We start from the raw sequence: 14,731 nt of genomic DNA, 5'->3' as shown, positions 1-14,731 counted from the left end.
TGGCCTTCTGATATGCTGCTTTTTATTTACACATTCCTTCTTCAGAGGAAACATGGATCATTTACAACACTGTCAAAACCATGAGGAATACTAGAAGAACCCTGCATCAGCGTTTCATATCAGACAAGGATCAGAATCTGAGCTATTCATAAAAAGTGAGAAATGTGGGAACATGTTGTGATAAGCAGCTCCCGAATTATCTATTGTAAACTTTATACCTGGGTGACACACACACACACATGTACATACACATATATACACACACACATACTATTCCCAGGCAAGTTGGCCCAAAATAACATAGTTACAACATTGTGACATGTACAGAACAAGGAATGATTTGAATGTTTTTATGTGAAGGCCAGAAGACTGACTAACAGTAGTATCTCCGTAATATAAATATCTAAAATGGTGTCAGCCTTGTTTCAAAAGAAATATGATTCATCATTTTCCCTTCAGGACACTCTCATGATTCACCTGCTGCTGGGGTTTGTTCAAACAAGTCTCTACCTTTTATATTTCTTCTCTCAACAAATCAATATATTTATTGGCACCATGGCATGAACTGCTCCTGCAGCACAGTTAGACTACATGCTATATGTGTGTGAGACAACACTCAAGCTGTAAATGAGAACGTGAGGCAGAGATGTGGCACATTCCCAAAACAAAACAAATCTCATCTCACGTTTTATGATGGTATGCCTTTCATGGGAGCACAACTTCTCCAAGCTGCTAGCAAAGAGGTGTCTGACCCGACAGCCTGAACTGGAGGTCGACACCACACTTGTCACAGGACACCTAATATCTCTGTAGTGAAACATTCCCAGCAGACCTGCTTTCACTGTACAGCATGCAGGAAAACAGGCCTCGTCGTTTGAATATGTAGGGAAAGCACGATAAAGAGCTTCTATTTTTAAATGACAAGTAGTGCCCTTCCTGTTTCTCTGTTGACACAACACAGTAAACTTGATCTTTAGAATAACTGCTGAAGATAAACATGCATGAAGGCTGACATAGCAACCCCACAGTATGACACTACTCATAAGGTACTGTGGAAATTTCTATGGGAGGTTCAGTATGTACAGAGAAGTAGTTCATGCGTCTGTATGTATATACATATCCACTGAAGCACACATAAGTTGTGAGCAAAAGGTCCGTCGGTCTTTCAGCACACAGGATCCCTAAATCCAATAAAGAATCCCTCAGTAATCCCACGTCTGAGGCTGCTCGACTCTATTAACTCCTATCCGCCCCCATCCTCCCAATGAACTGCCTCAGGGTTACAGTGACGGACAGGGCCAGAGCTTAGGCTATCCACTGCCTGATTACACACACACACACACACACACACACAATACATTGTACATACGTCCCAAAAATTCATACAAGCAAACAAAAGGGCCATGTCTATTCATGCAAAGCTGTTAAGATCTTTTGTTCCTGGCTGATTAATCAGATCTTTGACCAAAAACTAAAGCACTTACTGTAATAACTGAAACAACCTTTGCAGCCAGACACTGAGATGAATAATGACACAAACACCGGGCCACTGTGCCAATGTTTCCAGACCTACCCTGACTGTACTGCACATTAAGAAATGGATAATTGCATGCGTAAAACCTTTTGGGTCTTATTGCACAGTCAACAAAGCCCTGGTGCTGTTCTAAAGCCTTTTGGTGATGTAAGGCAGCACAGAGGCAGTTGATAGTAACAGCTCTCAGCAAAGTGTCACAAGCTAGAGTACATGAGGGGTGTATGTGTGTGTGTGTTTAAAAGCTAGAGCCACATTGTCTCGGTGTTGTCAGTCATGAGAAACCACTCTACATGACCTTTCCTCCACCTTCATCTCCTCTAAACTCTATCTATACAGTGGTGTGTCCATAAGAAGGCCTCGTACCTGAGGAACTCCTGGAGGCAGGTGTCGCAGAATCTGTGGCCGCAGGTGGAGACCTGCACCGGCTCCCTCATGGCTTTGCTGCACAGCGGGCACTGGAAGCGCCTCTTGGGCTTCTCCAGGAACTTATAGTCGTAGCCGGGCATGGCGACTTCGGACCAACCAAAGCGGATCAATGACAGAAAGCGGATCCTGCTCCTTGACTAACAGTTAGCGACCCTGCTTCTATTAACAAGGTTCGCTGAGGGCTAACCTCCAGCCTGCAGCCACCAGACAGATGATCGCTATTGTCCTCTTGTCAAGACCGTCTTGTCTCTCTAGCAACAAGGTCGCGCCTACAAACAGGCAAGCGGTCCGGCTGGGAGACGTGTCAGCTCCCTCCAGAAAACACCTGCTATTGCTGGTTTGTCTTCTGGGTGAAAACAATGAGCTTGGCGAGCGAACAGGCGAGACGCGTCCACGTTCCGTCTTCCACGAACACTGACAGTCTTGTGTGGACAAAAGCTCCTGCTCCCATCTGTTTAGTTCGGATAAGCCACGCCCATCGGCCCAGCGTAGGCGGGATCGAATTACGTCACCACCCCTCTCAAGTCACTCGATAGTGTCTGGCTGAATTAAATTTTTTTTTTTTTTTAACTGTAATCGCACGCGCCATAATTGGCCTACAGGTTTATCCCTATATCTTTATATCCTGTATAATCTGATTTTGAAATGCATGAATAGGCTAAACTTAAAATAATATCCGTGCATAACTGCAAAAAAAAAACAAACACTGAAATGTTTTAAAATATGCTCAAAAATAACTTTTTTCTTCTTTTTTTAAATGAAAACTGTGCAGATATTCATTGCATACAGATGCTGCACTTAAGTTTACAAGTAGCATTGTTTTGAAAATCATCAAAAATGGGGCGGGGGACGGGGGGAAGCTATTTGTTAAGGGAAGGACTCCCTCTATAGGTGGATGTGCATTGTCAAAAATACACCAAGCAAAAGACAGTCCAGTGTAAGTCATTTAAACACTATTAAAGAATATGTATTATCGAGAAATTAATGATCATTCAATAAATGTGCATTCAGAAGGATGGAATGACTCTGTCGTTAAAAGAAAAAAAAAAAAACTCTTTTAGCTGATACAGCAAGTAGATGCTTTTGGGTGTGGACAGAAACTCATTTTAGTCATTGTATGTATCCAAAAGCATTTATTTTAAATCTCTGTACCTTTAGAAGTCTTTTGGTGAACAAAAGATTATAAAATTATAAATCATATAAAGCATGACACATTCAGGAACAGAGAAAGTAACAACTTTTGAATTTTCTTTGGCAACCAGCTGTGTGACATGTCATGTATTGTGTTATAATAATCCTACAGGACTTGTCTGACTTCCTGTGAGTGTGTTACGTAATGAGTTTTTGATTGTATAGCAAACTGACAATCCTAGAGCTGAAGCATTTACAAACAGCATTCATAAATGATATTGCCTTCAAGAAAAAAACACACCATACATTGTGATTTCAATTGGATAAATAAATACATAAGCCTTCATAATCCATGAAATAGTACCTCAGACATTATTGCACTTCCAGTGATTATCATAATACCTTGAAATTCTTTGGCAGTCCACTTTTTGCAAAGTCTTTAAAAGTCTTAGTTGTTAATTACACTGAGTGTTCATTAATGGTTTTCAGAGGAAGTTGTCTGTTTTCTTGCAGATACCACTGGGGTTTAAGGGTCACTTAGGGACAGGATCTTCAAAAAATGCTGTAAAAGAGAATGTCATTATCAGTAAGAGTATCAGTGTGTGAGTATATTTGATTAAAAAAATATATTCCTCACTTAAAAACAAACACTTAATAAAACATAAATCTAAACATGGAATTACATCAGTAAAAATATTTATATCTTTTATTAACTACAAAGTAATAAGCTATTCCTCCTGTTTACAATTTACACATTGTACATTTTAAAAGCCCCTGACTCCAGCAGGGTAGTGACCTAAACATGACAGTCCTGTTTTTATTGTATTCCTGGGAACAAAGCACATCTGAAGTCAATTCAGTGCATTTAGTAAAAAGCCCTTGGCTATTGATGCCTAAAGGGACCTAAACAAAGTACGACTTGTGTTACGCTGCTACTGTTGTCAACTGAGCACAACAGACAAAAAGCCATTTTAGCCCAGGATCAGCGATCGTTAAAAATCTGAGGCCCTGATGCAAAGGTTCAGACCCAACAAACATACAAAAACTGCTAGTGCAAAAACTGCTCAAAGGTTTAGGATCCAGAAAGATTTCAATAATATCAAACCAACAGTGCTGCAGATACGTGTATAGAGTGACTCTTGAAAGTTGTAGCACTATTTCTATACAACTATACAACTTCCAGAGTTATAACAATATGTAGAAATGAATGTCTCTTGAAAGATTAACAGGGTTATATCTGATACACACACACACACTCACATATATATGTGTCTTATATATATATATAATATAACATATATATATGTTTCATTCAAGTATGGGAACAGTAGGAAGTATTGAATGATAAATAATATAAGATAAGAACATATATATATATATATATATATATATATATATATATATATATATATATATATATATATATATATATATATATAAATTCATAGGCCTGGATGATTCCAGAGTTTACTAATGGAATGTCAAAAGACATATTATGCTACATTACGTTTCACGGCCAAGAGTGTGTTGCCATGGCAACAAGCCACTGATGTAACTGTGAATGGGTGATTCTCATCAAGCTGCACTGCCTTCGGTATCCCAGAATCCTCTTCTTTCCTTCCGAGGCGCCCACGGGCTCCTTTTCCCCAGGTATACACCTCACCTTCTAAAGGACAAAAAAAAACACACCAGTAACACATCACATAGTAATAACATCTTAGTAACTAATGTCTGTAACTGCAGTCTTGAGCAGCAGGCTGGAGACAATTCTGTGTAAAGCATGAACTCCTTCTGCCTTTAAGAAGACTATAACATGAGGCTGCTTAATGGACCTGACTAAATCATTAAGCACATTCAGAAAATGGATCTGATGCTGAAACTGGAATTTGTAAATGATTCAGATGTACCAAAAGATCTAATAAAACTAGCCAACAGGGACATATGTAATATAAGCACTCTGTATTGATGCTTTGTAATGATATTTAGACACAAAAGACAAAACAATGTTTTTCAGATACTTAAAGCCTGATACAACAGCCACTGTTAAGAGATTATAAGACTATCTTGATTTTAGTACCTGCACCAATAGCCAGAGTGAACGCGTCTCCGCACGCTACCATGGTGATGCCCTGCAGCCCTGGCACCCGGAAGGGCACTCTGCTGTTGCGGCGAGAGCTGCAGCCAAGCTGCCCATGCTGGTTACTGCCAAATGTGAAACACTGACCTTTCTCTGGGTTTTAGAACACATTATCAACAGATATCTAGTTGAAATCTCTCATGCTAGAACTGCAATAACTGTACACAAAGATAAAAAGATCGATAGTCATAAGGATCCTTGTCTCACCTGTGACTGAGGCAGAGTGAGCAGTTCCGATGTCAATGTACAGAATTTTCTCTACATTCAGCGGGGACGACTGAACAGGCTGGAATGTGTGGACCTCTTCTACCTGACAACATGAAGGGGGTTCCTCTGTCTTGCTGACTGTATCAAGGCCTAGCTTGTTAAACCTGTAAATGGATAGATATCACTGGCCTTTCTAGAATAAAATGCCATTTCAAAATGTGATCTGCTCATATTGGTTAGAAGCAAACACGTGGGTCCCATTAATTAAACATACAATTATTCCGTTTCATATATTTGTTTGACAATACTGAATTTAATAATCATCCATATGTATGAGTTAGTACAGAGGATGTGGCTAAATGGAAGTGTAAGGCAAGGTAATTTCCCTGTGATAAGGCTTCTTTTGATGCTTTTCACAGTGATATACAGTAACAAGCATAACAGGAATCAACAATCAGAACTATTTGGTCAAGGAAATGCTACAGGATATGATACTGGGACACTGCCTCAGGTGTTTAAGCTCATGCATTGCAAAAAGGGTTTTGTTATACGATGTTGCCAATGTGTTGCAAATGGTCAAGATCTTTTGTTAGTATAATTTAGCTTAACTTAAAGGTTAATGATGTTTCCCAATGGAATCTAAGTCTAATCTTAAACTGTGTCTCAACTGGCATAGTATCCAATATACTCTATACTTGAAAATGTAGTACCTACTTTATAGATAGATAGATAGTGAGATAGATAGATAGATGGATAGATAGCTAGATAGATAGATAATTTATTGGTCCTCAAAGAGGAAATTTGTTTCCACCGTGGGTGTGTAGAAAAACATAAACACAACAACACCATACATATAAACCATCATAAACAATGACAGGCATAGAAGGGGAGAAGGGAACAAAAAGAAAAACATCAGGATCATCATACAACAAATGCATCTGGCATCACAATGGCTGAGTACCTATGTGTTTAACACTCGTATAGCCATAAGAACAAAACTCCTACCATAGCTGGCCTTTCTGCACATGGGTCGTCTATACCTGCGGCCAGAAGGCAGGGGGTTGAAATAGTGATAAATCATGTCTGTTACCTTCTGGCTCTCCCTTTAAGTCATGCTGTCATAGTTAGTCTTACCACAGTCCCTACTTGCGCTCTGCGCACAATATACATCTTAGACCATTACAGTACAAGAGAATACCCAATAATCCGTGTTATTTCTCTCTCTCGGTTGAGTTACTCCTGAGATACTAGTGATCCTGACTCCTGCTGCCCTCTGGCCCTGCCTGATCCACCTTGATGGACCAGCATCTGCATGGAGCTTCGCTCAGCTGAAAATTCCTCACTGCTGCTGAAGATGTCCCTGCACGGATAGCCTACATATCACCATGGGCTTACTGTGGATGGAACCCCACAGACACCCTAAAGATAGCAATTAAGACAGCAATTGCTAAGAAGAGTTTACACTCATAAAACCATCATTAAACAGTTAATAACCTCGGATACAAGAAACCTAATGATGCTTTTGCTCAAGTTCCTTTTAACACATTTAGCACTGCTTGACTTTACAGTATACAATTGGAGAAGTGTAATGATTGATAATCACACCATGTCACAATAAAACCATGTCACCCAGATGAAGATGGGTTCCCTTTTGAGTCTGGTTACTTTCAAGGTTTCTTCCTCCTGTCGCCTGAGGGAGTTCTTCCTTGCCTCAGGCTTGCTCATTAGAGATCAATTTAAATGAAAAAAGTTTGTATCCAGATTTGTGTAAAGCTATTTTGTGACAATCCATTCATCAATCCATTTTCTATACCGCTTATCCTCCTGGGTCACGGGGAACCTGGAGCCTATCCCAGGGAGCACTGGGCACAAGGCTGGGTACACCATGGACGGGATGCGAATCCATTGCAGGGCACACTCACATACACATTCACACACCCATTCATACACTACGGACACTTAGGACATGCCAATCAGCCTATCATGCATGTCTTTGGACTGGGGGAGGAAACCGAAGTACCCAGAGGAAACCCCCGCAGCACGAGGAGAACAGGCAAAGTCCGCACACACAGGGCCGCAGCAGGAATCGAACCACCAACCCTGGAGTTGTGAGACGAACGTGCTATTTTGTGACAATGTTCATTATTAAAAGTGCTGTACAGATAAAACTGAGTTAAATTGAAGCCTTTCAGCAAAATATAAACTGCAGCACCCTCTGGTGGTTCCACACCTTCCACTACATACAACAACCTGTCATCCTTCAACTGGCAAAAAGTGTCTAACTGACCGTGTTTCAATTTGGTGTTTTTTCATACATCGTCCTTTTATTAAAAGTGCACTACACGTTAATGAGTTGTCCAATGTGAACACAATGTTCACATTGGACAATACACACAATGTAATAACACATTACAATATACAAAGTGCACCATTTGAGATGCAGCTTGATAGTTCAGCACTTCTTTTACATAACGGACCGTGCCATTACAGTATATCAAGTGAAAATACTCATCTTCCCTCTCTCCTTCTGTCAAGCCACACATGATTTTATGGAGATGCCAGTGATCCTGACCCTTTCTGCTCTCCAGACCTGCCTGAACCATCCTGATGCCCTACCTCTGGATGGAGCTCTCATCAACTGGAGGCTACAGCCTGGAGATTGATTAGGATGATAACGCTTGAAGTACCATGGAAATGGTTTTGGACCTCAATTCCACATTCTCGCTGTGGTTGCTGGGACTACGGTTGCTACTATGGCCTTGGGACTGCAATTACCACGTGCAGTTTTACACTCGGGTCTTCTTTAGTGAACAGTGGACTGTTCAATAAACATACTTCATGTAAAAACCATAATGAACTTTCTTTTACTTTCAAACTTGCTCAATAGGGATAAATTCACACTTAAAATCTGTATCCTGTGTTTATATGTTTCTGTAAAACTGCTTTGAGACAATGTCCACTGTTAAAAGCGCTATACAAATAAAATTGAATTGAACTGAAAACTATAGCTCTGTGAGACTGAGCCAGCAATTTTGAAAACATATCAAATATCTACCTAAAGCAAATTAATAAAGGTGTTTGGTGCTGCTGAAGTGTCTCTGTACCTGTTGCTGCCACATGCCAGGATCTGGTGTTGAGTGCTCATGATCATGGAGCAGTCGACCCCACACAACACTCGCTGGGCCTCAAAATCTACTGGGATATTGACCTGCTGTGGGGCATTGTGGGTATCCTGGGTGCCCAGTCCCAGCCGACCTGCCAGAGTGAGGAAGGGAAGAGGTGGGAGGGGGGGTCGTACCACAAATTCAGAATGACTAGGTATAAAAATGATTAGGCCAAATCACTGCTCATGTTAATGTACCATTGTCTCCTCTTCCCCATGAGAAGACCTCCCTCTCATTGGTCACAGCCAACACATGGGAGGCACCACAGGACACCTGAACCAGCTCATAGCCCAGGAGAGCCTCCACTATTTTGGGCTACACAGACACAAAAGACAACAGGAGAAGAAGCAACATGAAGCTGTGATCTGTTCTATAAATGTGTGCGAAAAGATAATAAACCCCTCTGAATAAGGGTTCCAGAAACAGCATTTAGCAGATGCCCTTATCCAGAGTGACTTTCAGAAGTGCTTTGTAGTCTCTATCAAAAACATTGTTTAACTGACTTGTTGAAGTCCCTACAATTAATCAGATTACTAAATGTTACAAGAATACATTTGCAGTGCCGATACCCTAATATACAATATTAAAAAAAATCTATTTATTTATTCTGAAGCTAGAAAAATATTTTTCTAAAAACAGTCTTTGTGTTTTGTATTGCTCTATCATTCTACACGTGCATGTGTGTAAGTATTGCCTTGCATTCCTTATATTTACTATGTTTGTGTACATCTCAGACACTACTGTTCATGTGTAACACCCCTACTCATATTTCAGTCTTTATTATTCTAAGATTAAATCCAGAGCCCTCAGCCAGTGTGTTAGGAGAACTGAAATGTATCCATTTATCAGATACCTTTATCCAACGCAGATAAAGGATACAATCAATCAGCAAACCATTCAGCATTTGACGGTTGGGGCCTTACTTCAGGGTCCAGCACTGGCTTTCTGGCAGTCCTTGGATTTAAGATCACATTCTTCTGAAATACTAACTGTGAAACTGAGCACTAACTAGCACTGACCATAAGAAGTCATAGGAAACATTTACCTGTGTTATGTCATTGTAATTTCCATGTCCGAGACACCCATTGCTTCCACTTCCAAATGTCATAATTATGCCTCTGTCTGGAAGCAAAAAGAGAAGACTAGAGAATTAACAGCTCTTGACAAAGAGTGAACTGGGATTAGGATGAAACAAAAACAATATAATCCTAAGCAAAGCATTAAATATTAATCTGCCATCTGTAATGAACAGTAATGGTAAAGCAAATGAACTGTGAGAGCAGATTTTTAATGCTGTGTTGAGCTGCTGGATTAATGGTTGGCTCTTTGTTTCAGTCTTTTAACTACTCTTTAAAGGCTCAGAAAAAAAAAAGATTTCATGTTGTAGTGAGGAAAAACAGTACATCATCTAGGAGTAGTAGGTCAAGGTGACTGGACATGTGTTCTAATATTGAAGACAATGAAATTTCCTTTTAGCTTTGGCAGCTTTACACTTTTTTGTTTACCTGTCATGCAGGTTGTAAAGAGGTCTCCACAGGAGACAGATTTGATGGTGACGCCAGACTGGCCCTCTAGGAACCGCGAGATAAACTGGTGCTGCATCTGCTCCACAGCACCAGGTAGAGAAACCTCGCCACAGCCCACAGTGGGAGCCTGTCACAGTGTCGCATCAAAAGATAAACGGGGCATTCTGTGTCAGACCACCTCAAGAAAAGATACTTCAACAACAGAATCAAGCATGTCAAGGATACCATGTTAAAAAAAGTTTGCTTTATTTTTTTTAAAAATGATTTTAAATGTTTACTGCGTTTGAATGTTGTAACCAAGATCAGCCGTGTAGTGTAAGATTAACTGGTAACTAAGTGTAACGGTATATTGTTTGTGAGCAGGTAAGTGTTTAATATTTTTGGATGTTTTACACCCCGTGCTAACTCCACTGAAAAATGTATTCAGCACAACATGCTTAATGGGCACACAACACACACAATAAAGACAATACACACAAAAAAAACTTAAATAGTTGAAATCCATCCATCCATCTTCTGTATTGCTTATCTTACACACTAGCCTGGAGCCTATCCCAGGGGACTCAGGGCACAAAACAAGGGACACCCTGGACAGGGTGCCAACCCATCGCAGGGCACAATCACACACCCATTCAAACACTATGGATAATTTAGAGACGTCAATCAGCCGACAACTCATGTCTTTGGACTGGGGGAGGAAACCGGAGTTCCCAGAGGAAATCCCAGAAGCACGGGGAGAACAAACTCCACGCACACAGGGCGGAGGCAGGAATCAAACCTCCACCCCTGGAGTTGCGAAGCAAATGTGCAAACCACTAAGGCACTGTCAGTTGAAATTTTAAGAAATTTTGTAAAAACCTTTTATTTTCTACCAAATGTTATTCAGTCCACTTATACTGAAAGAAATCAATCATTTGTCCAGTTGTTTATTCAAAATACAGCACATTTCAATCCTTCAAATTATATACTTAACGATAATGTTTTTTAAGGCTTTTAGGTCTGTCTGATCTGCATAAAGACTATTAGAAGGTTTTGGGATTCTGCCAGTGACAGGTGTATGTGCACAGCCAGGAGTTTAAATAAGAGACGGAGGGAAGAGGACAAGGACTGATAGACTTTGTTCCATATTTTTTGCCATTTTTAACATTTCAACTGAACACTTTCACCACCCAGTTCTCAAATCATAATAACTCTAGAGGGGTACCTATTCCGTTAACACTGGCTTTCAAAGCTGGATTTTGACCAACTAACCTCCCAAGTGATGAGGCGTCCTGATTTGGTGACACCCATCTTTTGTGTGCGGCCCAACGAAACCTGCAGCACCTCGGTGTTGAGCATGGGCAGCCGGAGTGGCATGGAGATGCCACTGCCCCACGTATACACTGACGACAAGGGCAGAGAATGCATCATCTTGGTCGAAATTAAGCTTGACAAACCACCTGAAAAAAGTGCCACCTAAAATTACACATGTTCATGCTACTTTCAGCTATATTATTATTATTATTATTATTATTATTATTATTAATACATCAACACAATCAAATACATTCAATGAGTATATTAAAATAACGTTACATTTAAATAGGTTATATTCACTAAAAAAGCATTGATATTTATAAAGGTAAAATTCCAATCTTTTTATTATCTGAAAAAGTTTTACATAAATATACTATCAAATATTACGCTCTAACATAATGCCATGACTTCTAAACAAAAAATGACATCGAGACATGAAATCTAACCCCTTGTTCTGGTTCCAGTTACACGGCTTCCTGGCCTGCCATGAGTACCAGTCTGCATGGTGGGCAGTGACTTCTCAATTCTGTAGGAAACAGGTTAGTCAGTTATTCAGACTTTTATCAAAAGTCAGATTTAAGTATGTTAATTAGTGGTTGTTATGTAGTGAATGTCGTTAAGCTGTCCAACCTGCGCATTCTGACATTGCCGATGTCAGTGTAGAGGTTCAGCAGGGGCCGGATGCAGATGGGATTCGCCATGATCTCATTGAGCTGCGGTCGTTTGGATGGGTCCAGGTTAAGCATGTTGAGGATGAGTTGTCTCAGTTCTGGGCTGTAGCGGTCTGAAATCGGGGCGAAAGTGCCGCTCATGATTTTTAGGACTAAGGCCGGGAGGTTCTGAGAAGAGAAAACAACTTTTCCTTCTTAGATTTTCACCATACAGGTTCAGGCAGAAATGATGGGGTTTGAGACAAATCAAGTGAGAATATTTCTTACAGCTGCCTCAAAGGCTCTTTTGAGACTGGCGAGTTCATAGAGCACACAGCCCAGAGCCCAAATATCACTCTTCTGGTTGTATGGTTTTCCTTCACACAGTTCAGGAGAGATGTAACAAGGTGTCCCAACCACCTGCCATTACCATCAAGAATGTTTAATTACAGCACAAATATGCTCAATGGCTACAAGTGAAACTGGGCTATATCACATGGCACTTACAGTGTAAGCTTTGCTCTTGCTAACTAGAATTTTGGAGATCCCAAAGTCACCTATTTTGACTATCATCTGGTGTTTGTCCAGTAGAATGTTCTGGGTTTTAAGGTCTCGATGAAGAATAAGTTTGTTGTGTACATGGTAGAGGGCCAGTAGGATCTGCACAAAGAAATGCAGTATGGTGTCTTCATCCAGCAGGGAATTGCATCGCTTCTGGATGTAATCAGCAAGAGTTCCACCTAAAATATGACAGATAATGATGATGACATATCACCGTTCTACTCTGCAATAGACAAAGGCAGTTTCAGGTACTATTTAAGTCAGTGAATTTTGTGCAACAGAAATTTTAATGAATAGGCCACGTGTACATTTTGGCTTGGTGTCCTAAGCTGCAGATTGTTCATTATTCAGTCCCGTTATAATGGGTCTAATCTGGCTATGACAGAATAAAATTTATTTCACTCATTTCATTTCTCTAAGTAGTCATTTTTCACGAAAGGTCAACGTTTCTCTTTGTTTGAATGAGCTGTAAACGGTCTTGTAATAAAAAATAGGAAATGTGTTACCTGGTGCATATTCCATTGCAATCATGAGCGCCTTGTCCTCCAGGAAATTTTCATAATACTCGATTATGTTTGGGTGGTTGAGTAACTTGAGAACTTGGCACTCGTTCTGTGCGGCAAGACGCTCGTCCCGAGTCATCTGCTCCACTGGGATTTCCTTTAGAATGACCAAAGCACCATCAGTTCGTCGACGGCAAAGGTGCACTATCCTGTCCCAGAGAAAAAGACAAGCTTATGGTCAAGGTGAAGACTCGAGTCTGATCTGTTTATCACTGGAATCAGACTATTAAACTATGTACTGCACTAAAGAAGTGGTGTCTCTAATGCATACGTTTAAAAACATTATTCTTTAGACACCTATATACACCTGTAGATCCACTTTTCTTAGGTTAATGTCTCTTTCTAAAGAAGCCAAAGAGGCATTAATTATTCTGCATCAAGAGTTAGTCAGGCTGGACCTATATATTACCATCTAATAAAATAGATGGTATCTAAAAATCAAAAAAAAAAAATCTAAAAAGCTAGTATTCAGTATTCCGCTTTCAGGTTTGACTTGTTTTGTGGTGGGAAAAGCCTGAGAGCTGTTTTGTAAGAAATCCGTTAACTCCCTAAGAATAAGGCTCGCGCGCAAACAGTAGAGTAAATCTTACAGGTTAAAAAGGAAATAGTGCGAATGAAAACATTTGCAAAGCTGTCGATTGTACTTATTTTGAAAAGACAGCATTTTTAAATAAAAGAGCGCTTTTGACGCGTTTTTCTTTGCATTACCCGAATGCTCCTCTCCCGACCACTTTGATTTTTTCGTACTTCTCCATCTTGGTTGGATTCTGCCAAAGTGCTTCTAGTCTGCGACGTCTCTCGTCTCTAAGCAACGCTTCCTGTATCCTACGGAAACCAAAAAGGGACAAATTAAGTGTGAACCTGGAAAGTTCACCGCGTTTGAGAAAAACAAACAAACAAAAAAGACACTATGAAAACTATGTGATAAACATTTCATTGTTATTAAAGACAATTATGGACAGAGTAATTGCTTGAAAGCATAGCATAGTCATGACAAATCTTTGTAAAGAAAAAAAAGATGGGGCAATACGTTTTGTTTTTTTAAAATAGTTGTAATTAGTTAGCATTCTTTTTTTTGTTGATTTAATAACTTTGTAATAAAGTCTTTCCTGGTTTGTTTTGAGGAATGCAAGATCACAAACATAAATTTTAATGAAAATAATTTTAAAAAATCATCGCACACACTTATTTTCCAGAGAAAATACGCAACACCATCCCTACTGAAAAATCCAGCTGGCCTGACTAGCTACAACCTACCAAAACACAAGCCAAGCTGGTAACTTCTACCAAATACTACCTCTTAGACAAGATATCACTCATTCACTTTCAGTAACCGCTTTATCCTGGTCAGGGTTGCTGTGGATCCGGAGCCTACCCTGGGAACACTAGGCGTGAAGGAGGAAGGGAAGCCTGGAGCCTACTCCAGGGAACTCATGGCACAAAGCGGGGGACACCCTGGACGGTGTGCTGACCCATCATAGGGCATAATCGCACACACATTCACACTACGGACAATTTGTAAATGCCAGTCAGGAT

The 14,731-nt window shown here is 40.2% G+C and overlaps 2 protein-coding genes across 3 annotated transcripts in view; both read right to left on the bottom strand.

Annotated features, from left to right (window-relative positions):
• The window catches only part of traf4a (tnf receptor-associated factor 4a), a 35,227-nt gene extending 32,813 nt beyond the window's left edge, over positions 1-2,414 (bottom strand). Inside the window, exon 1 of the mRNA XM_053646879.1 lies at positions 1,898-2,414. Coding sequence (XP_053502854.1) covers positions 1,898-2,040 — 143 coding nt within the window. The 5' untranslated portion in view covers positions 2,041-2,414. The remainder of the gene's footprint in view (positions 1-1,897) is intronic.
• Positions 2,415-3,065: 651 nt separating this feature from the next.
• nek8 (NIMA-related kinase 8) lies at positions 3,066-14,016 on the bottom strand. Of its 2 annotated transcripts, XM_053646877.1 has the most exons (15): positions 13,904-14,012; positions 13,139-13,344; positions 12,579-12,811; positions 12,360-12,491; positions 12,052-12,260; positions 11,868-11,947; positions 11,377-11,564; positions 10,105-10,252; positions 9,645-9,721; positions 8,797-8,914; positions 8,540-8,690; positions 5,436-5,599; positions 5,169-5,321; positions 4,599-4,757; positions 3,066-3,653 (listed from the first exon to the last, which is right to left on the bottom strand). In XM_053646877.1, the coding sequence occupies exons 1-15, from the start codon at positions 13,948-13,950 to the stop codon at positions 3,625-3,627; spliced, it is 2,094 nt and encodes a 697-aa protein (XP_053502852.1). In that variant the 5' UTR covers positions 13,951-14,012; the 3' UTR covers positions 3,066-3,624. The 2 variants fall into 2 exon arrangements, with proteins under 2 accessions (XP_053502852.1, XP_053502853.1); XM_053646878.1 differs by lacking the exons at positions 3,066-3,653; positions 4,599-4,757; positions 5,169-5,321; positions 5,436-5,599 and adding an exon at positions 6,092-6,795 and having other exon boundaries at positions 13,904-14,016.
• Between the last annotated feature and the right edge of the window lie 715 nt (positions 14,017-14,731).

The sequence above is a fragment of the Ictalurus furcatus genome, chromosome 17 (genome assembly GCF_023375685.1).
Source record: "Ictalurus furcatus strain D&B chromosome 17, Billie_1.0, whole genome shotgun sequence".
NCBI classification, from domain to species: domain Eukaryota; kingdom Metazoa; phylum Chordata; class Actinopteri; order Siluriformes; family Ictaluridae; genus Ictalurus; species Ictalurus furcatus.
This window is presented reverse-complemented; position numbering and strand designations above follow the sequence as displayed.